Here is a 27,441-nt window from a genome sequence, read left to right on the forward strand (position 1 = left end):
ACCCAGCTATTTGACACAATTACAGTCACTATGGGGGAGATTTATCAAAACCAGTGCAGAGGAAAACTTGCCCAGTTGCCCATAGCAACCAATCAGATCGCTTCTTTCATTTTTCACAGGCCTTCATAAAAATGAAAGAAGCGATCTGATTGGTTGCTATGGGCAACTGGGCAAGTTTTCCTCTGCACAGGTTTTGATAAATCTCCCCCTATATACTTACTACATCATTGTTGCACCACTGTTCTGTAGCATCAAAGGATATTTATCTCTACTGTCAGCACAGCTCACGTGTCAGTGAACTTGGAATTGCTACAGTAACTAACTGCCAAATGAAACATTGTTCCAATGACTCTTACAGGAATGAATCCATCCTAATACAATGTATCCCATTTGAACTTTCATTTATCTAGGGAGACAAGTACCTAGAATTTTTTGAATCCCTTTTTTTGATCTCGCTGATTTGCAAACTTTGGATACATTTTATGACATCGTTCTTATTGGTCTCAATTAAGTAGTTTTATCATGTTTTGACATTTTATTTATTTTATTTATATATTGTTCCTGGTTACTCACAAGGGCCCTGTGAGTTCCAGGTAACATATCACATATTTGTATTGTATCAATTATTTTATTACATTTGTGAATCTTTGACCTTGAGCCCCAATATTTTTTATGATATATTGTATGTTTGCAGACACTGTGGGTATAAGTGTCAGATTGGGCAGCCCAGGTCATTATTGATAGTTAGATAGACAAGAGCCCCTCCAATATATATATATATATATATATATATATATATATATATATTCCTATTATATAATTTACAAATCTGTTTAACTTTCTGGCACCAGTTGATTTAAAAAAAAAAAAAAAAATTCCACCAGAGTACCCCTGTCTGACCACAGTGCTCTCTGCTGACACCTCTGTCCATGTCAGGATCTGTCCAGAGCAGAGAGGTTTGCTATGGGGATTTGCTCCTGCTCTGGACAGTTACTGACATGGACAGAGGTGTCAGCAGAGAGCACTGTGGTCAGACAGAAAAGAACAACTCAACTTCCTCTGTCTTATACAGCAGCTGATAAGTACTGGAAGGATTAAGATTTTTTAATAGAAGTAATTTACACATTTGTTTACCTTTTTGGGGCCAGTTGATATGAAAAAATTGTTTTCCACCGGAGTACCCCTTTAAGCATCTGTTGCTTACAATTATAGAGCAATAGAAAATAAGATCTCAACAATTTTTCTCTGGGATTGCAAGTAAGAACTGTTCTGAGTTAATAACCTTTTAAGAGTAAAGCTTGTCTATCGGGCTGTAGTGGAGATAAAGCCACTCTCCTAATGACCGCTAAAATCTACTTAGACATTCAGGCAGAGGATTTTATGGCATGACTGCACACTCTGCTACATTTCTTCTTCTAATGGAACAGCAAGCTATGGTCATGGTGGCTACAAGTGAAGTTGCCTTTTTAGCTTTTGTTTGTGCTATTTGTGAAGAAATCCAATACAGTGACCCCCTGACCTACGATGGCCCCGACATACGATAATTTCAACATGCGATGGCCTCTCAGAGGCCATCGCATGTTGAAGGCAGCATCAACATATGATGCTTTTTTATGTCGGGGCCATTGCATAAACGGCTATGCGGCAGGGCTGACTGTTTCAGCTGCCACCAGATAACCGTTTACGGTGCCCCGTGTGGTCCGCTGACGATCACTTACCTGTCCTCGGGGCTCCGGCGTGTCCTATTTGGGATCCTCTGCATCGTCGGCGCTCTCCATCGTCGTCATCATGTCGCCACGCATGCCGTCCCGTCATCCAATAGGAGTGGCGTGCGTAGCGACGTGATGGCGGCGACGGAGAGTGCGGATGCCGGGGAAGCAGAGGTCTTGCCGGAGCGTCGGGGACGCGGCGACAGCGGTGGACGGCGACATCCCAGGCAGCAGTGACGAACGTGAGGGTCCGGAGCGGCGGGGACAGGTGAGTACAACTTCCTCTAACAGTAGTCTACAACCTGCGGACCTCCAGATGTTGCAAAACTACAACACCCAGCATGCCCGGACAGCCAACGGCTGTCCGGGCATGCTGGGTGTTGTAGTTTTGCAACATAGAATGCTAACATAGCCAGGAAAAAAATTCTATGCATGAGATAATACTGTATACCTCATCTTACCAAATAACAAGAGTATACAAGGAGAAAATGTCACCATACTGTTACTGGTCGAATCCAGTATACCAAGAATACAAGGGAAACAAACAAAAATGGTCAGCACTAGAGATGAGCGAACTTACAGTAAATTCGATTCGTCACGAACTTCTCCACTCGGCAGTTGATGACTTTTCCTGCATAAATTAGTTCAGCCTTCAGGTGCTCCGGTGGGCTGGAAAAGGTGGATACAGTTCTAGGAAAGAGTCTCCTAGGAGTGTATCCACCTTTTCAAGCCCACCGGAGCACCGGAAAGCTGAACTAATTTATGCAGGATAAGCCATCAACTGCCGAGCGGAGAAGTTCGTGATGAATCGAATTTACTGTAAGTTGGCTCATCTCTAGTCAGCACCTCTGAACAAAATGATATACAGTATGTGCACAGGGGCACACTGCTAGTTTTGCATGTTACCTGGAGGGGACAAATAATGCTCACACACCATGACCACCACTACCATTACCACTAATGATCAGGTGATGGGCGGGAATATAAAGTCAGTGGTTGTGTATTAGGCATATACACCCTTCAATGTACAACATCCACACCCCCTGACTGTATAATCCCACTCATCGTCCCTTTTTTGTTTTTTAAAGGGTTGATATGGCCTCTGGTGTCTTCCTGGAGCCTCCACCTTTTCTCTACCAGAGAATAAGTTGTGAGGTTAAGATGCATTATGTAATGTATGGAAGAGATTTTGGTGCTATGTGCCACAATTTGAAATGCACCCAAATATTGGCTAATGTTAGACATATTAATAAATGTGAAGGGTTTTGCACAGTGGGGAACAAAACATCAGAAGAAATGTAAAACCACACTATTGATAAATTCCCACATTGGCCCAGATGTATGAAACTGTATGACAGAAAAAGTGGAGGGATTTTCCCACAGCAACCAATCACTGTTCAGCTTTCACTTTACCTCAGCTCGTTAGCTGCGCTGTGATTGGTTGCTAGGGGAAAATCTCTCCACTTTTTCTCTCACACAGTTTCATCAATCTGGGCCATTGTGTTGAATAGCAAGTGTCCCAAAGATATCACTGGCAAAGACGTGAGTCTATTGTCCACTGCATATGGGCACATTTTCCCCAAAGCATTTGCTATCAATGTTTGAGTCCATAAAGGAAATGTATCATCAGACTGTGTTACAGCTCCCCTCCTTCTCCTTCCTGCACACAAACCTCTGCACAGGTCACAGAGCATGCCTAGAAATTCTTCATGAAAAGAGTATGAGTCATCTCAGGTTATGATCCATGTGGCTGCTGTAAAGCATACCTCTAAATGCTGTTAAGCACAGCTAAGGCACATTGGTTGCCCCCACAATCATGCACAAAATAAAGAGTAAAAAATAAAAATACAATCAGAAAATAAAATAAAAAGGAAAAGAAGTAAAGAATATGAATCAATATCTGGTTTAAATGAGTAAAAAAAATTAGATGATGCATTTAAAGTGCAAATGAATCCATCTTCTTATGAACATATGTAATGGTCCTAAACAGAACCATGATATAAAACACAGATATTGTTTATATAGCAACCATCGCTAAAGCCAATCCTGAATTCTATGGGGTCTCTTAGAAAGCCATTCAATGGTCTATATTTCAGGTTTTCTCGGAGTACACCTTGCTTCCTGAATGCATGTTCAGCCTGAGCCACTTTACAATTTTCCAGGAAGCCTGAAGTACAAGGGGAAATTGTTTTCATTCACCCTATAATAGGGGGATTTACACGGGTCTTCAGATCTTGTTGCCTGCAGCAATGACTGGCTCTGCTTCATAGAAAAGAAAACCTTCTAGAATTGTGAGAAGAACACCTGCTATTTTATAGATATCCAGTGACGGAATTTACTATACAAACACCAAGAGCTCCTGTGTGGCTAGGTCATCGGGGTATATATATGTTCTTACCATATTCATTTGGGGGATCTGGTGATTATAAGCTTATCATTGTATATTTCTTGAGCAGTGATAGATATATACACAGATCAACAGCATCACAGAATAAATGTAGAAATAAGTTCTTCTCCCTATATTCTAACTCCAACCCTAATACTCCTCATAAACCTACAACCAACCCAAAAAAATAAAAAAATAAAAAAAATGGCAGCACCCAACATTGCAACATTTTGGCAGTTCTGTGAAAGGCTATGAACATACTTGATATATATATATATATATATATATATATATATATATATATATATATATCTATATATCGTTGCTGCCGTTTTTCCACACTGAGGTTCATCTGCAAAATCCCCAATATTTACATTACATTGTGGATGAGTTGCCAAAAAAATCTGCATGATTTCTATAGGGAAACTGACTTGCAGGATTTAAAGCATTAGAGCTGTGGTGTCTGGGGTGATATTACAGGGTCTGGTGGCGTGACGCCAGGGTGCGGTATGCTTAGTATTAGAGGTTCTGCCACCAACCGGCCCACAAACGGCAGGGATAATAAACAGATTTTATGAGATAACTGGAAACTTTTACTTGAACTTTTATGTAACAGACTTTACAATTGTACAGTTTCTTTTGAGGTAACTGGGATGCAGGTTCCCCACAGGCTTTGCTGGGACTAATAGTCTTTAGCTTTAAGCAGGCCACTGTGCTACTAATCATAAGATTTGAGGGGAATAGTAGTCACACAGGATTTGTAGGTTGAGCTTTATAACTCACGGTTTTAGTGGCTGCTGGTTCTTTAGGCTTTGGCCTAGTTGAGATGAATGAAGATATGCTGATTGTGCTTGCTTGATAGTCCGTAACTAAGAGCAGGAACCAAGAGATAAGAGAGTGCAGGAACAAGAGAGCGAATCTGGAGACTACAGCCCCTTATATACAAGGGGGGCTGGACTAATCCCCTTGGCAGCAAAGCCTGTAAGTCTTGAACCCAGAGAACTCTTGGTACATCACATGACACTACCACATGACCCCAGAAGGTCCTAAATATCTATAAAACCATTATCATATATCACATGACCAGGTAGATCCTATATATTTGTACACTATACAAAAATACATTTATATGAGGCGACCAAGGGGTAAGACCTGCAGGAGAGCCCTGTGAAATGGAAAGACTCTAGGTGAGGGGACTTTAGACAGGGACAGGACCAGGTCCCGTACTGGAATACCACAGTGTCATTTGTAAAAAAACTTTTGACGTCCTTCAGAAATGTCAAAAGTTTAGATCGCATCAGGTCATTTGCATCGGGTCTCAGTCCTGATCAGTCCACTTAATTTGCGGGCAATAGCTGGATGAAATGCTCACTTTACTTGGCTATTACTCAAAATGGCCCTAGATCTCAGGACTCTAAACTTTTGACACGTCTGGACAACTTGTTTTTACAAATGACCCTAACCCTTTAAATCTGCAGCATATTAATTTATTTTATGGAAACACCAAGGCCTAGATTTATCAAAACTGTGTGAGAGACAAGTGGAGAGATTTTCCCACAACAACCAATCACAGCTCAGCTTTCACTTTACCTCATATCATTAGCTGAGCTGTGATTGGTTGCTGTGGGGAAATCACTCTACTTTTTCTCTTACACAGTTTGATTCTGGTTTTATTGCAGCTTTTCCAAAGTGAAAATCCACAATGCATTGCTGAAATGCTATGTATCCACTGCAAAATCTGCAGCTGCACATGGGACTTCCATCAGCCACAGGGCATAGCCAATCCTTTGGGATCATTTGTAGGAATGATTGTATTACAGTAGAATCTTTCAATAGCGGACACTCACGGGGAATAAAATAGTGTCCGCTTTTGAAAGGTGCCCCCTGTACTGTGCTCACTCCAGGGTGTAATTACCTATAAAACATGATAAAAAGCAATATTACAGTAGAATCTCCCAGTTCATTTTAATCACCCCTAATCAACCCCCTGTACCATTTCATTCCCCCTTTTGATCCTGCTGGCCAGGTAAGAAGAACAGCAGGGGGAGGAAGGAAGGGGAAAAGTGATGTGACACGAGGGGGGGAATGATTTGGAACAAGAGGGAAAAAAGTGGCACAAGGAGGATCGGGGGGGGGGGGGGGGGGGGGGGGGGACCACTGTTTAACCCATCAACCCCTTATCGACCACGGACGTAAATGTATGTCCTGGTTTGGCGGGACTTCCCGCACCAGGACGTACATTTACATCCTGTGTATGACCGCGAGCATCGGAACTGTGCTAGCGTCATACACGGCAGGTTCCGGCTGCTAGTAGGGGACCTGCCTGTAATGGCCGACATCCGCGATAGCGCGGATGTCCGCCATTAACCCCTCAGATGCCGTGATCAATACAGATCACGGCATCTGCGGAAGTGCGGTACTTTGAATGGTTGATCGGATCGCCCGCAGCGCTGCCGCGGCGATCCGATCTTCCATCATGGTGGCTGGAGGTCCCCTCACCTTGCTCTGGCCGTCTCCCGGGGTCTTCTGCTCTGGTCTGCGATCGAGCAGACCAGAGCAGAAGATCATTGATAATACTGATCAGTGCTGTGTCCTATACATAGCACTGAACAGTATTAGCAATCAAAGGATTGCTATAGATAGTCCCCTATGGGGACTTAAAAAGTGTAAAATAAAAGTTGAAAAATGTAAAAAAAAAAAAAAAAAGTAAAAAAAAAGTTAAAAATCCCCTCCCCCAATAAAAATGAAAATTGTCAGTTTTTCCCATTTTATCCCCAAAAAGCGTAAACATTTTTTTATAAACATATTTGGTATCGCTGCATGCATAAATGTCCGTACTTTCAAAATATAGTGTTAATTATCCCGCACGGGGAATGGCATAAACGTAAAAAAATTAGTCCAAAAATGCAGCTTTTTTGTCACATTTTTAAAAAAATTTATAAAAAATTATCTAAAAGTTTTATTTATGCAAATGTGGTATTGATAAAAAGTACAGATGACGGCACAAAAAATGAGCCCTCATACCGCCCTTTATATGGAAAAATTAAAAAGTTATAGGTGGTCAATATAGGGCGATTTTAGATTACTGATTTTGTACAAAAAGTTTTAGATTTTTTTTTAGCAGTACAAAAATATAAAAGTATCTAGCCATGGGTATCATTTTAATCGTATTGACACACAGAATAAAGAACACATGTAATTTTTACCGTAGAGTGTATAGTGTGAAAACAAAACCCTCCAAAATGCGCAAAATTGTGGTTTTTCATTTTAATTTCCTCCCTAAAATTTTTTTTGGGGTTCGCCGTACATTTTATGGTAAAATGAGAGGTTTCTTTACAAAGTACAATTGGTCACGCAAAAAACAAGCCCTTATATGGGTCTGTAGATGGAAATATAAAGGAGTTATGGATTTTAGAAGGCGAGGAGGAAAAAACAAAAACGCAAAAATAAAATTGGCCTGATCCTTAAGGTGAAAATGGGCTTGGTCCTTAATGGGTTAAAGAAACAGGAGACCATTGTTTAACCCCTTAAAGGGGTACTCTGGTGGAACAGTTTTTTTTTTTAATGAACTGGTGCCAGAAAGTTAAACAGATTTGTAAATTACTTCTATTAAAAAATATTTGCCCTTCCAGTACTTATTAGCAGCTGAATGCTACAGATGAAATTCTATTCTTTTTGAATTTCTTTTTTGTCTTGTCCACAGTGTTCTCTGCTGACACCTCTGTCCGTGTCAGGAACTGTCCAGATCAGCATATGTTTGCTATGGGGATTTTCTCCTGCTCTGGACAGTTCCTGATATGGGAATCTGGTGTCAGCAGAGAGCACTGTGGACAAGACAAAAAAGAAATTCAAAAAGAAAAGAATTTCCTCTGTAGCATACAGCTGCTAATAAGTACTGGAAGGGTAAAGATTTTTTTAATAGAAGTAATTTACAAAATCTGTTTAACTTTCTGGCACCAGTTGATAAAAAAAATTATAATAAATAAAATAAAATAATGTTTTTCCACCGGAGTACCCCTTTAAGGACTAAGCCCATTTTCACCTTAAGGACCAGGCCATTTTTTCTGTTTGCAATTTAATTTTTTCCACTTGACTCTCTAAAAATCATAACACTTTAAATTTTGCACCTACAGACCAATATAAGGGCTTGTTTTTTGCGCAACCAATTGTACTTTGTAATGACGTCAATCATGTAATTACAAAATCTACTGCAAAACCCCCAAAATATATATTTGTGGGGTGAAATAAAAAAAAGGCCAATTCGTAACTTTTGGGGGCTTCCTTTTCTACACAGTAATCTTAAAGGGCTTATCCAGGAATTTTTTTTTTTTTTAAATATAAATCAACTGGCTCCAGAAAGTTAAACAGATTTGTAAATTACTTCTTTTAAAAAAATCTTAATCCTTTCAGTACTTATGAACTGCTGAAGTTGAGTTGTTCTTTTCTGTCTAAGTGCTCTCTGATGACACCTGTCTTGGGAACTGTCCAGAGTAGAAGCAAATCCCCATAGGAAACCTCTTCTACTCTGTGCAGTTCCCGAGACAAGCAGAGATGTCAGCAGAGAGCACTGTTACCAGACAGAAATGAACAACTCAACTTCAGCAGCTGATAATTATTGGAAGGATTAACATTTTTTTATAGAAGTAATTTACAAATCTGTTTAACTTTCTGGAGCCAGTTGATATATAAAAAAAAAAGTTGTTTTTTTCCTGGAACACCCCTTTAATCTGTAGGTCCATACGGTCACAAGGATACCCAATTTAAGTAGGTTTTATTTTACTTAACTACATGCATCAAAATTAGTATGTTTAAAATTGTGATCTTCTGACCCCTATAACTTTTTTATTTTTCCGCATACGGGGCTATGTGGGGGCAAATTTTTTGCGCCGTTGTCTGTAGTATTTATTGGTACCATTTTTGATGGGACTTAAAAATCACTTTTTATTAATATTTTTATGGTATATGAAATGACCAAAAATGCGCAATTTTGGATTTTAGTATTTTTTTTACGTGTACGGCATCGACAGTGCGGTTTAGCTAACCTTATATTTTAATAGTTTGGACATTTACACATGCGGCGGTACCACATATGATTATTTTTATTTTTTATTACCTTATTTTATTTTAACCAGTTAAGGATGCAGGGCGTACAGGTACGCCCCCGTTCCCGAGTCCAGAGAACGGGTTAAACCCCATGGGTCCCGGTTGCTACGGGCAGCTAATGCTGGGCACCGCCAATCGGGACGATGCCCGGCATTAACACTTTAGACGCCGTGATCAAAGTTGATCGCGGCGTCTAAACTGAAAGTAAAACTATCCCGACAGCTCAGCAGAGTTGAACGTGACTGTTGCGACAGAATCGCGATGTCCCAATCAGCTTACTGGACAACAAGAGGGTCCTCACCTGCCCCCTCATTGTCCGGTCGGTAATCTACTGTTCCATGCCTGCAGCAGGCTCGAGCAACAGAGCGCCGATAACACTGATCAATGCTATGCTATGGCATAGCATTGAACAGTGTATGCAATCAAAAGATTGCATGGTATAGAGCCTAAGGGGGCTAAAAAAAGAGAGTAAAAAGTGGTAAAAAAAATAAGAGAATAAATGTAAATAAGCCCCCCCCCCTATAAAAGTTTAAATCACCCCCTTTTTCCTATTTTAGAAATAAAGTAATGTAATAAAATAAATAATCATACGTGGTACCGTCGTGTGCGTAAATGTCCAAACTATTAAAATATAAGGTTAGCTAAACCGCACGGTCGATGGTGTACACGTAAAAAATACCTAAGTCCAAAATTGTGAATTTTTGGTCACTTCCTATTCCATAAAAATATTAATAAAAAGCAATCAAAAAGTCCTATCAAAGCAAAAATGGTACCAATACAAATTACAGACCACGGTGCAAAAAATAAGCTCTCATATAGCCCCGTATGTGGAAAAATTAAAAGGTTATATGGGTCAGAAGATGACAATTTTAAACATACAAATTTTGGTGCACTTTCGGGACACTTTCCCTTTCTTTTTAGACGCCACAATTAATTTTGATCATGGCGTCTAAAGGGTTAATGCCAGGGATAGGCCCGATCAACGGTGCCTGGCATTAGCCGTGGGTCCCGGCTGCCCATAGCAACCGGGACCCATGTGGTTTAACCTGTTCTCCGCTAGTGAGAACAGTTTAAACTCTGTTATTGGGACCAGGGCATACAGGTACGACCTTGGTCCTTAAATACCGGGATCTGAGGACATACCTGTACGCCCTTGGTCCTGGACAGGTTAAACAGCGGTCTTCTGCTTCTGTGCTGGTGCTGCTGTAGGGAGGTGCATAGAGGGCCAAGGCCCCCGGGAAGCCTGGGCCCCTTACTGGGGTATTGGCTGTACCCCCTGATGGCGACCATGTGTAAAGGTAGGGCCAGCACATAAGCCTGGTTGTCCCCTATTGGGAGTGTTTTGTCCCCTACTGGGAGTGTTTTGTCCCCTATTGGGAGTGTCCGCATGTGCTATTGGGAGTGTCCCATATTCGGAGGGTGCAAATACATTAAATCTTATGGGACCCTGCTGGGGAATTAAAAACTGTCTGCTATTGGAAGGTGTCCACTAGGGGAGATTTTACTGTATAAACATGCCAGACTAACCGGTCTGTTGCGACAGATTGTGCCGAACACTGTTTCTTTCACCCAACAGTGGATAGTCCTGCTTTCAGCAAGTCTGACATTGACCATCATAAAAGATCATTCAACTGTAATTTACAGATGACGGTCAGCCGAACCAGCTCAAATTGGGTATTTCCGCTGACCATTATCTTATGCGTGTGACCACCTTAATGGCAAGCATTTGAAATCAGTGTTCATTAGTGTTTCATCAGATTGTTAGTGGATTTAAAAAAACAAGTGGATCTATTGTCCTGAATTGAATGTTTACTGTATACTTTAATGTATACTATAAGGAGTTTGTTTGTTGCTTTTTCATTTTACTATCTTGAATGATTTCAAATTCTTTGGACCCCCCCCCCCCCCCCCCATAATATACCCGCTTCCCAGCACTGTTATCCACTACTATTTCAACAGGTTATCATGAGGGACCACAACAAGAGAGACAAAAGAGACTGACAGTGTGTTAGGGGACAATAGGGCTGTGCAAGGATATAAAGAAAGGAGTTGCCTCAGGCAATGTGTGTGTGAATAAGAGCCTTGATTATCAATTGTACTTCAGCCTCTGAATATCCTGTTACTCAGTCATCACCACCCACCCTGTTATTTTAGGGGAAAACAATCAGGCACTTAAAGGGGTACTCTGGCCCTAAGACATCTTCCGTTGGATAGGGGATAATATTTCTTAGGGCCGGAGTACCCCTTTAATAAGCCCAAATAGGAAGTCGAAAAAATAAATAAAAATAAAATCAAGGTGTAAATAGAATAAACATGGGTCTACAGTATGGCTGTATCAGCTACCTGTAGGTGACACCTTTTCTACAAAGAGAAGAGAGAGTTCTATTTCCCTGTATTGGTCTTATTTCATGTGGACTTCTGGTGGAAAGGTCCTTAGACTAATCCTTTTAAAAAGCAGAAAGGGTTCACGGTATGAAGGTATTTAACATTCTATTTGAAGCTGGGAAGGGATTATTCAATAACAGTTTTCTTAAGCGAATTACCACTTGAATTAAAACCAGGATACGGTGGTAATCTGCAGTCACATACCATCAGTGGATGGAGGGGAAGACAAGTGATTGAATCGCATCTTATCAGTAATCACTTAGCAGAAGAGCTGGGCAATCATGGCTGTGGCTGTCACGATTCGGCTTCCAGGTAGTGGATCCTCTGTGTCAGCGAGGGATTGGCGTGGACCGTGCTAGTGGACCGGTTCTAAGAGGCTACTGGTATTCACCAGAGCCCGCCGCAAAGCGGGATGGCCTTGCTGCGGCAGTAGCAACCAGGTCGTATCCACTAGCAACGGCTCTACCTCGCTGACTGCTGAGAAGGCGTGGGACAGAAGGATTAGGCAGAGGCAAGGTCAGACGTAGCAGAAGGTCGGGGGCAGGCGGCAAGGTTCGTAGTCAGGATGGGTAGCAGAAGTTCAGGTACACAGGCTTTGGACACACTAAACGCTTTCACTGGCACAAGGCAACAAGATCCGGCAAGGGAGTGCAAGGGAGGAGACTAGATAAAGGCAGGGAGCAGGTGGGAGCCAATTAAGCTAATTGGGCCAGGCACCAATCATTGGTGCACTGGCCCTTTAAGTCTCAGAGAGCTGGCGCGCGCGCGCCCTAGAGAGCGGAGCCGCGCGCGCCAGCACATGACAGCAGGGGACCGGGACGGGTAAGTGACCTGGGATGCGATTCGCGAGCGGGCGCGTCCCGCTGTGCGAATCGCATCCCCAACGGCCAAAACAGTGCAGCGCTCCCGGTCAGCGGGACTGACCGGGGCGCTGCAGGGAGAAAGACGCCGTGAGCGCTCCGGGGAGGAGCGGGGACCCGGAGCGCTAGGCGTAACAGTACCCCCCCCCTTAGGTCTCCCCTTCTCTTTGTCCGGTAACTGCCTCCCCTGGGATGAGGACACCGGGAAAGAATGGAGGGTTTCCTCAACGGCAGGCAGTACAGCAGGAGTGGGAATGGGGAGGGAGGGCAGAGGGCGAGGCCTGGCACGGGGCAGTGTGACACCAGGACGGGGGCCATGGGGAGGCACAGAGGCTTGCCTGATGGGACTGGGAGGGGGGGAGAGGCACTTCCTGTGGCAGGCAGAGTCCCAGTTCCTGATCTCCCCGGTGGTCCAATCAATGGTGGGGGAATGAAGCCGGAGCCAAGGCAGACCGAGGAGGACCTCAGAGGTACAGTTGGGGAGAACGAAGAACTCAATCCTTTCGTGGTGGGGTCCGATAGACATCAGGAGGGGTTCTGTGCGGTAACGCACGGTGCAGTCCAATCTGGCTCCGTTGACCGCGGAAATGTAGAGCGGTTTGACGAGACGGGTCACCGGGATGCTGAATCTATTAACAAAGGACTCCAACATAAAATTCCCGGAGGCACCGGAGTCCAAGCAGGCCACGGCTGAGAGGGAGGAGTTGGTTGTAGGAGAAATCCGCACGGGCACCGTGAGACGTGGAGAAGAAGACTTAGAACCAAAAGATGCAACACCCACGTGAGCTGGGTGCGTGCGTGCGTTTCCCAGGCGTGGAGGACGGATAGGGCAATCCACCAAGAAATGTTCAGTACTGGCACAGTACAGACAGAGATTTTCTTCTCTACGGCGATTCCTCTCTTCCTGGGTCAGGCGAGACCGATCCACTTGCATGGCCTCCTCGGCGGGAGGCCCAGGCGAAGACTGCAAAGGATGCTGTGGGAGAGGTGCCCAGAGATCAAAGTCTTTTTCCTGGCGGAGCTCTTGGTGTCGTTCAGAAAAACGCATGTCAATGCGGGTAGCCAAATGGATGAGTTCTTGGAGGTTGGCAGGAATCTCTCGTGCGGCCAGCACATCCTTGATGCGACTGGATAGGCCTTTTTTAAAGGTCGCGCAGAGAGCCTCATTATTCCAGGATAGTTCAGAAGCAAAAGTACGGAATTGTATGGCGTACTCGCCAACGGAAGAATTACCCTGGACCAGGTTCAACAGGGCAGTCTCGGCAGAAGAAGCTCGGGCTGGTTCCTCGAAGACACTACGGACTTCAGCGAAGAAGGACTGGACTGTGGCTGTGGCAGGATCATTGCGGTCCCAGAGCGGTGTGGCCCAAGACAAGGCCTTTCCTGAAAGAAGGCTTACTACGAACGCCACCTTAGACCGTTCTGAAGGAAACAAGTCCGACAACATCTCCATATGCAGGGAACACTGAGACAAAAATCCACGGCAGAGTTTAGAGTCCCCATCAAATTTGTCCGGCAGGGACAAGCGGAGGTTAGGAGCGGCCACTCGCTGCGGAGGAGGTGTAGGAGCTGGCGGAGGAGATGGTTGCTGCTGTAGCAGAGGCAGAAGTTGCTGTAACATGGCGGTCAACTGCGACAGCTGCTGTCCTTGTTGGGCAATCTGCTGCGATTGCTGAGCGACCACCGTGGGAAGATCAGCGAGACTTGGCAGCGGCACCTCAGCGGGATCCATGGCCGGATCTACTGTCACGATTCGGCTTCCAGGTAGTGGATCCTCTGTGTCAGCGAGGGATTGGCGTGGACCGTGCTAGTGGACCGGTTCTAAGAGGCTACTGGTATTCACCAGAGCCCGCCGCAAAGCGGGATGGCCTTGCTGCGGCAGTAGCAACCAGGTCGTATCCACTAGCAACGGCTCTACCTCGCTGACTGCTGAGAAGGCGTGGGACAGAAGGATTAGGCAGAGGCAAGGTCAGACGTAGCAGAAGGTCGGGGGCAGGCGGCAAGGTTCGTAGTCAGGATGGGTAGCAGAAGTTCAGGTACACAGGCTTTGGACACACTAAACGCTTTCACTGGCACAAGGCAACAAGATCCGGCAAGGGAGTGCAAGGGAGGAGACTAGATAAAGGCAGGGAGCAGGTGGGAGCCAATTAAGCTAATTGGGCCAGGCACCAATCATTGGTGCACTGGCCCTTTAAGTCTCAGAGAGCTGGCGCGCGCGCGCCCTAGAGAGCGGAGCCGCGCGCGCCAGCACATGACAGCAGGGGACCGGGACGGGTAAGTGACCTGGGATGCGATTCGCGAGCGGGCGCGTCCCGCTGTGCGAATCGCATCCCCAACGGCCAAAACAGTGCAGCGCTCCCGGTCAGCGGGACTGACCGGGGCGCTGCAGGGAGAAAGACGCCGTGAGCGCTCCGGGGAGGAGCGGGGACCCGGAGCGCTAGGCGTAACAGTGGCATTGTATCGGTAGGAACAAGGCACCATTTATTTATAGGTGTATTGTGGAAGAAGCAGGGGAGGTTTCAATGTCAAGTTACTAACAATATTTTGTTGACCATAGACATGTTATACAGTATCCCTAACCTTCTGCACATTTAGAGCCAGCAGCAGGGCCCCATTTTATGTTTAATTTGGCCAAGGCTCCTGATGGCAGTATTGCCAGTACTGCTCTGATGACGGTCAAGCTGTTGACTGTACATGTTTTTCCATAGTATGAAGGCTGTCCTTTAGTACTGTCTATCTTTGGGGTAACTTGGACAGGTTAAGATTCCGCTGCCTGTCACACAGTCCTCATAGCCTGCTTTGACCCAATATTCAAGTGTCGTTCAGCTGTAATAGCAAAATTGTTGCCCATTTTACAATAAAAGCACCCGCACCATGTGGTCATCTATGGAGCCTATAAAAAGTCACCCTGCTCAAGCTAGTGCTATCACCCTACTGCTATAACATTAACAAACAAGTGTGGCAGCTAAAACATCTCTGCTGCCAAATTCCCATTACACTCATGGTCTCCTTCATGGGTAAATGTTGGAATACCATTAAAAATTATATTCAAACATATACCATGTCATACATCTAGCATTGCCATAGGCTTCAACATCCAAAATGTGGTCTACTTGTGACTATGTGTGGCCTACTTTTTCCAGTACACATTTTATTTGAGAGATACAGAATTATAGTAGTCTACTCTTTTAATACCTTCAAATAAAACAGCGGCATAAAGCAGCTTAAACATATTCAAAACCATAAACATGATGGGAATTTGTCTATAAAGGGAAAGGAAAGGGGTAGGCAATGGCAGCAGTATTAGTCGTTTCTTTCTTCCAGCGGTTGGCAGTGATGCCATGGACCAAAAAAATTGTGTCCCGATGCTGCATTAACCAGTCACGTAGACATGCCTGTTCAAGATCAAGTTTCAATATAATAAAATATACTCTTCACCTGCAATGATCTGTGGTCATGTAAGGACAAGTTTGGACAACAGACAGAGGATGAATTGCAGACATACAACCCAATTCAAATGTAAAATGGCCTCAGACACCTTCCCTACTGTGTCACCCACTACTCCACCTTTTATCCTATACTGAATATGCTTAAAATGTACAATTATTTGCCTTTGGCCACCAAGGACATTTACAGATCATTTTTTATTCTACTTTGTACTTCTAGATATTTAGAATGTTACTTTTGTGATGCCATGGACAATAAAAATGGTGTCCATATGCTGCATTAACCAGCCACCTAGACATGCCTTTAAAAGCTCAAGTTTCAATATAATAAAATATACTTTTCACCTATAATGATCTGTGGTCATGTTAGGAGGAGTTTGGACTATAGACAGAGGACGAATTGCAGACAGACACCCAATTTATGTGTAAAATAGCCACAGACACCTTCCCTACTGGGCCACCCACCGCCCTACGTCTATCATATGCTGAATATGCTTAAAATGTACAATTACTTGCCTTTGGCCACCAAGGACATTTACAGATGATAATTTTTTCTGTTACGTACTTTTAGATACAGTATTTAGAATATTACATTGGTAAAGCTACTCTACACTTCCGCAATATAAGCAGCCAGGACCTATGTATTATATGTATAAGAATATAACACTTTTTTTCTTAATAATGTCTCATAGAATTTCAAGCGAAAAAATTTTATAAATAACCCAATTCTCAAAATGACATGTGATCTTATGTGAAAAAGTCAAGTAGGGTAAGACTGCGTTCACACGGCCATCTAGACCCATCCTGTTCTTCTCCCGTCAAAAATAAAAACGGACTTTTAAAAAACGGACAATAACGGATGTAAACGGATTTTATCCGTTTGGATCCGTTTTTGTTCAGTTAATAAAACAAATTTTTTTTTGTTCTGTTGCTCAGAAGTAAAAACGGATCAAAAAACAGATTGAAAAAACGGGGATGACATTAAACGCTCATCTGTTTTCCATAGACTTCAATGTTAAATTTACTGTATCTGCTTTTTCTTCCGTTTCTTTTTGACGGAAGAAAAAATACTGCATGCGCTGTTTTTTCTGCCATCAACAAAAACGGAAATGCGTGCAGACAGGTACAAACAGATGTAAATTTACGTTTTTTTAAAACGTTTTTAATCCGTTTACAGCCTGCAAGAACGTAACCAAAACGGGGAATAAAAAATGGGGACAGACGGTCATGTGAACGTATCCTTAGTATGATAGTATGATACCTGAACATAAGAATTGCTGGAAATGATATGATAAAAAAAACAACCACTCTTTCTGATAACAATTGTACATTGCCTTTATAAGGATCTATTCACGCAGACAATAGTTTGATGGATTCAGATGGCGACCAACTAACTGTATTGACCTATATGTTTGACTACAACAATTGCCTAAGGACTAGGCTCTTGGAAAATATGTCAATGGAAATGCAGAGGGCATTTCCTATCTAGGCCTGTAATTGTGACATGTACTACTATTTCCAGAGAATTGGAGTGTTTTTTCTACTGTACGAGCAAGGAGACTATGGAATGTTTTGTGGCTAATTTGTTGAATGACTTTGAAATAATCTTCAAATGTTCCTTGAAAGACATAATATTACAAGTTATCTGTAGTAGACTGCTGGATATGTGGTGTAGATCCAAGGATTTATCTAGAATATCCTTCTGGATCTGGAAAGGAATTTTTTTTCTCCTAATATGAAGCTAAGGCAGCTACTTATAGGGGTTATTTTTCTTCTGCATCAGCATGGTAGGATAACTGGTGATGGACTGACAAACTATGCAACTATGATAAATATAAGGAGGAGAACAATTCTGACTATTTTAGATAATTGGATAAATGATCCTGAGCAAAATCATTAACCTTCTAGTCTTAAAGGGGTACTCCGCTGCTCAGCATTTGGAACAAACTGTTCCCGAACGCTGGAGCTGGTGCCGGGAGCTTGTGATGTCATAGCCCCGCCCCCTCGTGACGTCACGAGCTCCTTGCGCCGGCTCCAGCGTTCGGAACAGTTTGCTCCAAACGCTGAGCAGCGGAGTACCCCTTTAACTAAGCTGGCCATATACATTAGAGAACTGTCCGCCAAGAACTATTTTACCTGACTTCCACATAGGAAGCAGGCATACACACTAGGCCGTGTTTGATCTATGGACATCCAATGTGCATGGGCAGCTTTATTCATGCTGTCGTTTTTATAAAATATGTTACCCCAAAACTTACTGATACATTAGGGTGTTTCTAGAATTAGACTGTGAGCCAAACTGGGGACAGAGACTGGCTTAAATGGTGACATTCAAGATGGCTGTGCTAAATAAGTTGATGCCATATGAGCAACATAAATAAATTCCTGATAGAGCGAAAGCATGTAGAGCCTTGCCTTTTACATTTTTTATTGCCGCACAGCAGGAATAGATGACTATTGTTACATACAGTATAAAGTCAGACATAATCTACTTTAATAACACATTTAATACTCATCCTATCATTTCAAATTACATTTTTTTTTCGAGAAAATGCTTTCACTGCCTAAACAATTATGATGATTGTTATGGTAATAATTATTGTTTATTTTCATGTTTAGTCAGAGGACTGACATTGTCTGCACCTTCCATGAATCTAGGTGTAAAATAACCTACCTAGGAACTTTACGCCTTTGTCACTCCAGAATACCACCTCTTGGAGAAGAATACCCCCTTATAAAGATCAGATTTTGTGTGGCTGATTTCCAGTCCACCATAGATTTTGCATAGTGGTCAATTTCTTTGAGAATATCAAGTGCCCCCCCCCCCCGCCCTTGAAGACTGCTTTTCAATGCAATTATGAGTTGTACATTCACATACACTTCCTATGCATCTATCTAGCTCTATATCCAATGTACTTATGGGTAACCGTAGTGTGGATTAGCTCACGGCATAGAAAGTTCTCCATTATATTTACCACGTATTTTGTTTCTGTCTACAGTTGCTTCACACAAATGGAAAAATAGCCATACTCAATGGTGCCACTGATGGAGAAGAATTGGTAGAACAATTGGTAGAAGGACTTCAGGCCTCGGATGTGAATGGACACGGAATAGAAGAAATAATGGCAGTTGTTAAAGAAGGTTGGTAACATTTTGTATAGGCAATTTTGCACATTGGCATGTAATGTATGGAATATTGAAACTACATGTATAGGGCATTAATTCATAGGCCTGCAAAAATATAAATCTTGAAATGCAGCAGAGTAATGAGAAATGACCAGGTATGAGATGACCTCTTGTAGTAACAGTAAGCAATGAGTCAACATTTCCATATTATAATAGGTATAATGTCTGTCATTGCATGCATCTATCCATTTTTCCTTCCAAAAAAAGGCCAACAAAGAAAATCACCTAGATCAGGCGTATTACTTTTACATACAGTTCCTTCTGGTATATTATTTAAACACACTACTGTGTCACCATCGCAAAGATGTTACTTGGAGTCTCCAAGTCCCCATACAAAATCTGGACCCATCTAAGTTGCAATTTATAGTACTGGTATTTGCTTATATATCCTTCTGTAACTTTATATACACTCCTCAAGATTGAAATTGAAATACCAAGATGGACAAGCCATAAGGTTATCCAAATCGAGTAGCAGGCAGCTCTAAGAACTGTATCGTTTAAAGGGGTACTCCGCTGTTCAGCATTTGGAACAAACTGTTCCGAATGCTGGAACCGGCGCCGGGAGCTTGTGATGTCATAGCCTCGCCCCCTCATGACGTCATGCCCCTCAATGCAAGTCTATGGGAGGGGGCGTGACAGCCGTCACGCCCCCTCCCATAGACTTGCATTGAGGGGGCGGGGTGTGACATCATGAGGTGGCGGGGCTATAACGCCACAAGCTCCCGGCGCCGGCTCCAGCGTTCAGAACCATTTGTTCCAAACGCTGAGCAGCGGAGTACCCCTTTAAGCACCTAGCTCCAATCTGTGACATGTGGGAGAGGCTTCAATGGTATAAAAGCCAGATGGTAAGCACATTTTTTTCAGCAATATGAAACCCTTAGAAATTGAAGTCAGTACAGTATGATGCCTCCTCTTTATCACCACTTGTCGTAAACTGAGAGGGACAGAATCCTTGAACTGAGAGACCTTGGTTTATCACTTAGACAGATTACTATGTAAGTAGGCCGTGATGTCAGTTCTATTCAGAGTTGCTTGTTCCAGTGGTTGAGAGACCAACAACGAACTGAAATGACAACAGGAGGTGCATAAGCAAGAGGTGCACAGAGACAAATTTCTGCATGGAAGAATCAGATTAGAGGAATAGTGTGTAAAGGTCCATTCTGTACTGGGAGTGAAACTGGACATCACATACCAAGCCCAGGGCAGGGAACAGTGTCTACACAAACCAACAGAAGGTGATTGTACAACATTGGGCTTTGAATCATATGTACAGCTACAGGTTTTCCATTGACCCCATATCACCATATCTTGGTGCAGAGCAAGGTGGCAATGAAAGCTTCAATGGAGGTCTATCTTCAGTGATGAAACAGTTGCAATGATAGCAGAAAATTGGTCTGGAGACCACTTGGACAATACTCTGAGGAGGCCTTAATACTGTTAGGTGTCACAATGTTCTGTAGTCAGATCCCTATAGTCTTCATTCCAGGTCCACTAACAGCTTGGGGTTACATTCATTTGAAACATTGGTATGGCCATTTCTTCTAAGTGTCCAAGGAATGGCTTTTAAATACATGGGCTGCATGTTGGTTGTGCTACTGTGAGTAGCCTGCATGGCCTAAACATGCCACCATGGCCTGTAGTGCCTCTGGACTTGTCTCCCATTGAGCACATCTGGGATGTAATTGGTTGGCAATTACAAAGGGAGCTGCTAGCAGTGGCCATGGTGATTTGCATGCCCAAGTGCATTCGGCATGGCAGAACCGTAAATAATCTCAATGATAGCACCGCAAGGCAGATAAGTGCGTGTATGTCTGCACATGGTGCTTACCTTCCAAAGGGATTAAATCAACATGTTTTTAATATTTTGTTTCCATTTTTTATCATCTGTGTGATGTCCCAGTAAGGGATGTGGCCCCATACTGCAATTCTGTCCTGTCAGGCAGAGTCCCTGCATGTCCCCATTGTATATATAAGTTGTACATTATAAGTGTAATATTGCGTTAAGTGTTTGTACCACATGATTGTTAACCAGAGGGCTCCAGTGACCAGGTGACCTCCCAAGTGACCTATGGGCTCCTTGCACAGCCCCCCTATATAACAAGGGGACGGGGCTGCAATCTCTCTCTTCTGCTGTATGCTGAGGTCCAGTGCAGTTGTCTCAGTGTCTGTGTCCAGAGCTTTGTAGGCCTCAAGCCTAAAGTCCTGCAGCCACAAGTCTGTCATCAGTAAGTCAAGTCATCTTACTATCAGTCACCATCTCTATAAAGTCAAGTCCAGCTGTAGTCACCATTGCCTGCACTAAAGTTAGTCTAACTACTGCAAGTCCCAGCAAGCCTGCAAGGTCCCCCTGTGTCACTGGTCACCTCACTGGGATATTGGCTGAACTGTACAGACTGTGTCATCTGTTCTGCCTCAGTAAAGCTGTCATTATCCTTAACCCTGGTGTGGAAGTCTTCATTGCCCCTGCCCAGACTAGGATCAGCAGTATTACCTTCGGGTGGTTAAGGCTAAACCATGCCCTGACGTCACAACAGAAGGGGTTAATACCACCTGTCCCTTGTGCCATAACATCTGCCCTGCATTCACCCTGAATTTGCACCCCCGACACCACATCTGGATATCATTAACCTGTCTATTGATCCAGTGATTTCCATAACTCCATAACTTTTCCTTTTTGGTCTTGCAATTTCAATGTTGAGGAGTGTATATGTATGTATGTCCCTAGAAATACTTTCAGTGATGTCAGTGCACAGTAGTAAAGGATAATGCTACCCATCATTTCCCACCACATGGGTAACAAAGTGAAGTAACAGGACAGAAATAATAGTCAGAATGATGTCACAGTGCAGGGGTGAAGCACATGTCACAAGAAAGGGATTTGTATTGTCCCAATAATTGTATATGATAACCTATGATATAAAACATAATAGGAACATTGGTGCAGCAACCAATCAATGAAAAAAAAGGAAAAAGGAAAATGAAAAAAGCAATCGGATTTGTTGCTATGGGAAACTGCATTACTCTTCACTTATACAGGTTTTGATAAATCTCCCCTATAGACTAAGAACCAAAGTGATGTCACAGCACAGTGATAACAAACTGCATCATAATACATGGATAATCCACACAATGATGTCACAGTACATGGAATATAAACACTATAAAGTCATAGGATTGGGATATTTGCACACAGTGATGTCACAGCTCAGGTATAATAAAGCATCATATAACATAAATAATACCCACAGTGATGTCACAGCTCGCATATAATAAAGCATCATATAACATAAATAATACCCATAGTGATGTAACAGCTCGCATATAATAAAGCATCATATTACATAAATAATACCCACAGTGATGTCACAGCTCACATATAATAAAGCATCATATTACATAAATAATACCCACAGTGATGTCACAGCCATGATATAATAAAGCATCATATTACATAAATAATACCCACAGTGATGTCACAGCTCGCATATAATAAAGCATCATATAACATAAATAATACCCATAGTGATGTAACAGCTCGCATATAATAAAGCATCATATTACATAAATAATACCCACAGTGATGTCACAGCTCACATATAATAAAGCATCATATTACATAAATAATACCCACAGTGATGTCACAGCCATGATATAATAAAGCACCATATTATATAAATAATACCCATAGTGATGTCACAGCTCACATATAATAAAGCATCATATTACATAAATAATACCCATAGTGATGTCACAGCGATGATATAATAAAGCATCATATTACATAAATAATACCCACAGTGATGTCACAGATCACATATATAAAGCACCATATTATATAAATAATACCCACAGTGATGTCACAGCGATGATATAATAAAGCATCATATTACATAAATAATACCCACAGTGATGTCACAGCTCGCATATTGTAAAGCATCATATTACATAAATAATACCCATAGTGATGATATATTTAAGCCATTATATTATATTATATATTATATTATATATTATAGCCATGATATATTAAAGCACCATATTACATAAATAATACCCATAGTGATGTCACAGCTCGCATATAATAAAGCACCATATTACATAAATAATACCCATAGTGATGTCACAGCCATGATATATTAAAGCACCATATTACATAAATAATACCCATAGTGATGTCACAGCCATGATATATTAAAGCACCATATTACATAAATAATACCCACAGTGATGTCACAGAACAATGTTAATGTGGCGAAGTGAATATAAAGCATACATGGCTGTGTTCACCTACAACACACATATAGATAGACTGTTGGTTCAGTGCCTCTATATACATCTCATCCGACCAGTAATTCATCAAAGTAATGATATCTTCAAAGTTATAAACCGTCTGGATTCTTGTTACATATAAAAACCCAACAAGATTTTCTCACTTTTTCTGCTGTTAGTAACAACAGGAAAAAAAAACAAAAAAAAAAAAACAAGCATTTGCTGTCGACCTGCGGGCCAGCAGGATTGTGTTTTTGCTTTTGACAGTTTTTGGAGGAAGTTGTTTGGGACTGAATGGCAGGAAATAATTCCAGGATGATCACATTTTTCTACATTGGTCATGAATCACATTACTCAACAAGAAGAGAAGAGGGACAGGATGGAGAAAGTTGAGGTAAAGTTGATGATGATTGTTTTGTGTACAATATGAGATATGAACCGGATATTCCTACACTTCGTGCCTTTTGGCGAACGTCACCTGCTTAACCCTTTGATTCTCATGAATTTCATTTTCAGTATTTTATACTAATCATCATGTCCTCGCCAATACATGAAGATGCAGGGGATATAAGTACAATTTATGTTTCCTATACACATGAATGATTCCCATCATAATTATTATTAGTACCATAACATTTGTAAGGAAATCCATTTATCAACATATTCCCATCCATTCATTAATTGGGGGTAAGCATCATTGAAGCTATGGACACCACTGACTCTCTGCTGTGATCATGGCTGGATATTCATTGGCAGACATTTTGGTGAAGATATAAAAGCCCGCTAAGCCTCAAAACGCAGCAGGCCTTGCTTTAGAGTCCCATACAGAAACAGTATATGTTCGAGAAAAGGGCTGAATGCTATTAGACTACATCTGGTCCATTTAAAGGGGTACTCCACCCCTAGACACCTTATCCCCTATCCAAAGGATAGGGGATAAGATGTCTGATCACGGGGGTCCCGCCGCTAATGACCCCCATGATCTTGGCTGCGGCACCCCAGACATCCAGTGGACGGAGCGAACTTCGCTCCGTGCCTGATGACTGGCGATGCAGGGATTAGGCTCGTAACGTTACGGTCATGCCCCGCTCGTGACATCACGGCCATGCCCCGCTCGTGACATCACGGCCATGCCCCCTCAATGCAAATCTATGGGAGAGGGCGTCACGCCCCCTCCCATAGACTTGCATTGAGGGGGCATGGCCATGATGTCACGAGTGGGGTATGACCGTGACGTCACAAGCCTCCGGCACTGCACCTGACACATGCTGGGTGCAGCAGGGAGATCGTGGGGGGTCCTTTGGATAAGGGATAAGATGTTTAGGGGCGGAGTACCCCTTTATGGGTCTGCTAGGAACATGGCACGGTTTTTATTGGCAAATTTTTTTGTTGGTTTGCCGATGTATACCGATGATGTGTGGAGAAATCGTGACGTGAATAGAGCCATAGTGTATTGTGTGACATTAACATTCTTCTCACCAACGACATCGCAATGGGAAGTAACTCTTTTGTTGCTATTCCTAGGTAAATGAGGTTACGCCATCCTGTTTTGACCTCTTGTGTTCCTGTTACTTCCTTTTGTAGAGAAAGGTCAAGTCAACTGTCTGGACTTTAGTTTTTCTATGGGCCCTTAAGTAATTACCTTAATGAGGGTAAATTGAGCGATCTTGTAAAATGGAAAAATAAAAACTAGAATACCTGAGTTAAAGAAAAGCATTTTACAAAAAAGATTTAGCATTTTGACAAGGCCATACACCAGAGATTTTTTTTTACATAAAAAATGCATGGCAGATGCTGTTGCTTTATTGGATTTTTTGGGGGGGATGTTGTCCGATGCAGTCATTAGCATTCTTTATTGTGTTATAGCTTCACTGATAGCAGCCTAGCCCAGATCACAGAGCTGGTCACAGAACAGTAAGGCAATGTTCACACACCATTTTTTTTGCCTTATTTTCTGCCATTTTTCTGGTTGCACAATTTTACAGTGTGTGAACATAGTTTAAAGGTAGCCATACAACCCTTACCAGCTGTCAGTCAACAGCTATCTATCCCATTCTGCCCATGTACATGAATGCTTAGCTCACCTGAGTGCTTAAAGGGGTACTCTGCCCCTAGACTTCTTATTCCCCATCCAAAGGATAGAAGATAAGATGTCTGATCGCTGGGGTCCCGCCGCTGGGGACCCTCGCAATCTCCCTGCTGCACCCGCCGTTTGGAGCATCGGAAGCAGTGCCAGAGGCTCATGACAAATTGGGGCTCACGCCCTGCTCGTGACATCATGGCCACGCCCCCTCAATGCGAGTCTATGGGAGGGGGCATGACGGCTTTCATGCCCCCTCCCATAGACTCGCATTGAGGGGGCATGGCCGTGATGTCACGAGCGTGGCGTAATGTCATGAGCCTCCATCCCGCATAGCCAGTCATGCATCCCAGAGCGAAGTTTGCTCTGTTCACCGGATGTCTGGGGTGCCGCAGCCGAGATTGCAGGGGTCCTTAGCGTTGGGCCCCCCGCAATCACACATCTTATCTCTTATCCTTTGGATAGGGGATAAGATGTCTAGGAGCAAAGTACCCCTTTAAGTGTTCCAAACGACCAATGACTGACTAACGCAGGAAACCACTGCTGCCAGTGACTGGTAAGGAACAAGTAAGCAAAATCTAAAAAATATAGGATACCGGAATACCCTTTCACCAACCAATTGTTAGGTAAAAGTCTTTCAGAAATGTAAGATCAATAGTACGTGGTCATCCTAGGTTTAAAAAACAAAGTATTTTTTTTGTACATTATATCTACCACCGTAAAACCTTGGATCAATGCAGCTTTGGTATTGATTTCTCCAGCTACATTCTTAATGTACCTAGCCTTGAACCATGTAACTGTAGACTTGCCAATAATTTGCTTTTCAAGGACAATACTAATTTTAAAGGGGTACTCCATTGGAGTACTGTCCAAAGGAAAGGGGATAAGATGCTGCCCCCCCCCCCCCCCATAACCAAAGAAGACAGTCTTTTACTATAATGATCTATATATCTTGAAGGAAATCTAAATAAAAATCTATTAACACTTTTGCTATGTAAATTAACTATCTTCAAAACCATATATTGTAACTAATAAATAAGTCAAAGTTTAAAGAACTAAACATTGCGAAGGGGGAGGGTGGAATTAATATGGGTACTCCAGTGGAAAACAAGCGGACAACAAATTTTTCAAATCAACTGGTGCCAGAAAGTTAAACAGATTTATAAATTACTTCTATTTAAAAATCTTAATCCTTCAGCTGCTGTATGCTTCAGAGGAAGTTGTGTAGTTTTTTCCAGTCTGACCACAGTGCTCTCTGCTGCCACCTCTGTCTGTGTCAGGAACTGTCCAGAGTAGAAGAAAATCCCCATAGAGAACCTCTCCTGCTCTGGATAGTTCCTGACACAGACAGAGGGGTCAGCAGAGAGCACTGTGTTCAAACTGGAAAGAACTACACAACTTCCTCTGTATGTAGTATACAGAAGCTGATAAGTTATGGAAGGATTAAGATGTTTAAATAGAAATAATTTACAAATCTGTTTAACTTTCTGATATGAAAACCTTTTTTTCCACCGGAGTACCCCTTTAACCCCTTCCCGCTATTGGACGTATGCATACGTCCAGGCGAATTACACGTTCGCGCAAATGGACGTATGAAATTTTTTCATCAAATTTTGGGATTTTTCACCAAGAAAGGATGCAAGTTACCACAAAAATTTACCACTATGTTAAAGTAGAATATGTCACGAAAAAACAATCTCGGAATCAGATTGATAAGTAAAAGCATTCCAGAGTTATTAATGTTTAAAGTGACAGTGGTCAGATGTGCAAAAAAGGGCTGCGTCCTAGAGGTGAAAATGGGCTGTGTCCTTAAGGGGTTAATAAAGGGTGGTATAGTTTTAACAATTTTTCCAACACCTTTTTTGTGTGATGGTTATGTGTATATGCACCAAATTTATTAAATGGTTGGATGGCAGGTGAAAAATATGGTGCTAGTACACATTTTTTTTTAAATAACATTTTAGCACACCACTTTGTATGGTTCCTCCTCTGCGACTGTTTTAACACGTGCACCAAA

At 42.5% G+C, this 27,441-nt stretch overlaps 1 protein-coding gene across 4 annotated transcripts in view; it reads left to right on the forward strand.

Moving 5' to 3' along the window:
- The window catches only part of AKAP12 (A-kinase anchoring protein 12), a 167,449-nt gene that overhangs the window by 107,527 nt on the left and 32,481 nt on the right, over positions 1–27,441 (forward strand). For 2 of the 4 annotated variants that reach the window (XM_056567347.1, XM_056567350.1), the window contains exon 2: positions 18,889–19,030. In XM_056567347.1, coding sequence (XP_056423322.1) covers positions 18,889–19,030 — 142 coding nt within the window. Of the gene's footprint in view, positions 1–3,207; positions 3,252–5,794; positions 5,895–18,888; positions 19,031–27,441 lie in introns of those variants that run through there. The other 2 variants (XM_056567351.1, XM_056567348.1) reach the window with 2 other exon arrangements.

The sequence above is a fragment of the Hyla sarda genome, chromosome 3, assembly GCF_029499605.1.
Source record: "Hyla sarda isolate aHylSar1 chromosome 3, aHylSar1.hap1, whole genome shotgun sequence".
NCBI lineage: Eukaryota > Metazoa > Chordata > Amphibia > Anura > Hylidae > Hyla > Hyla sarda.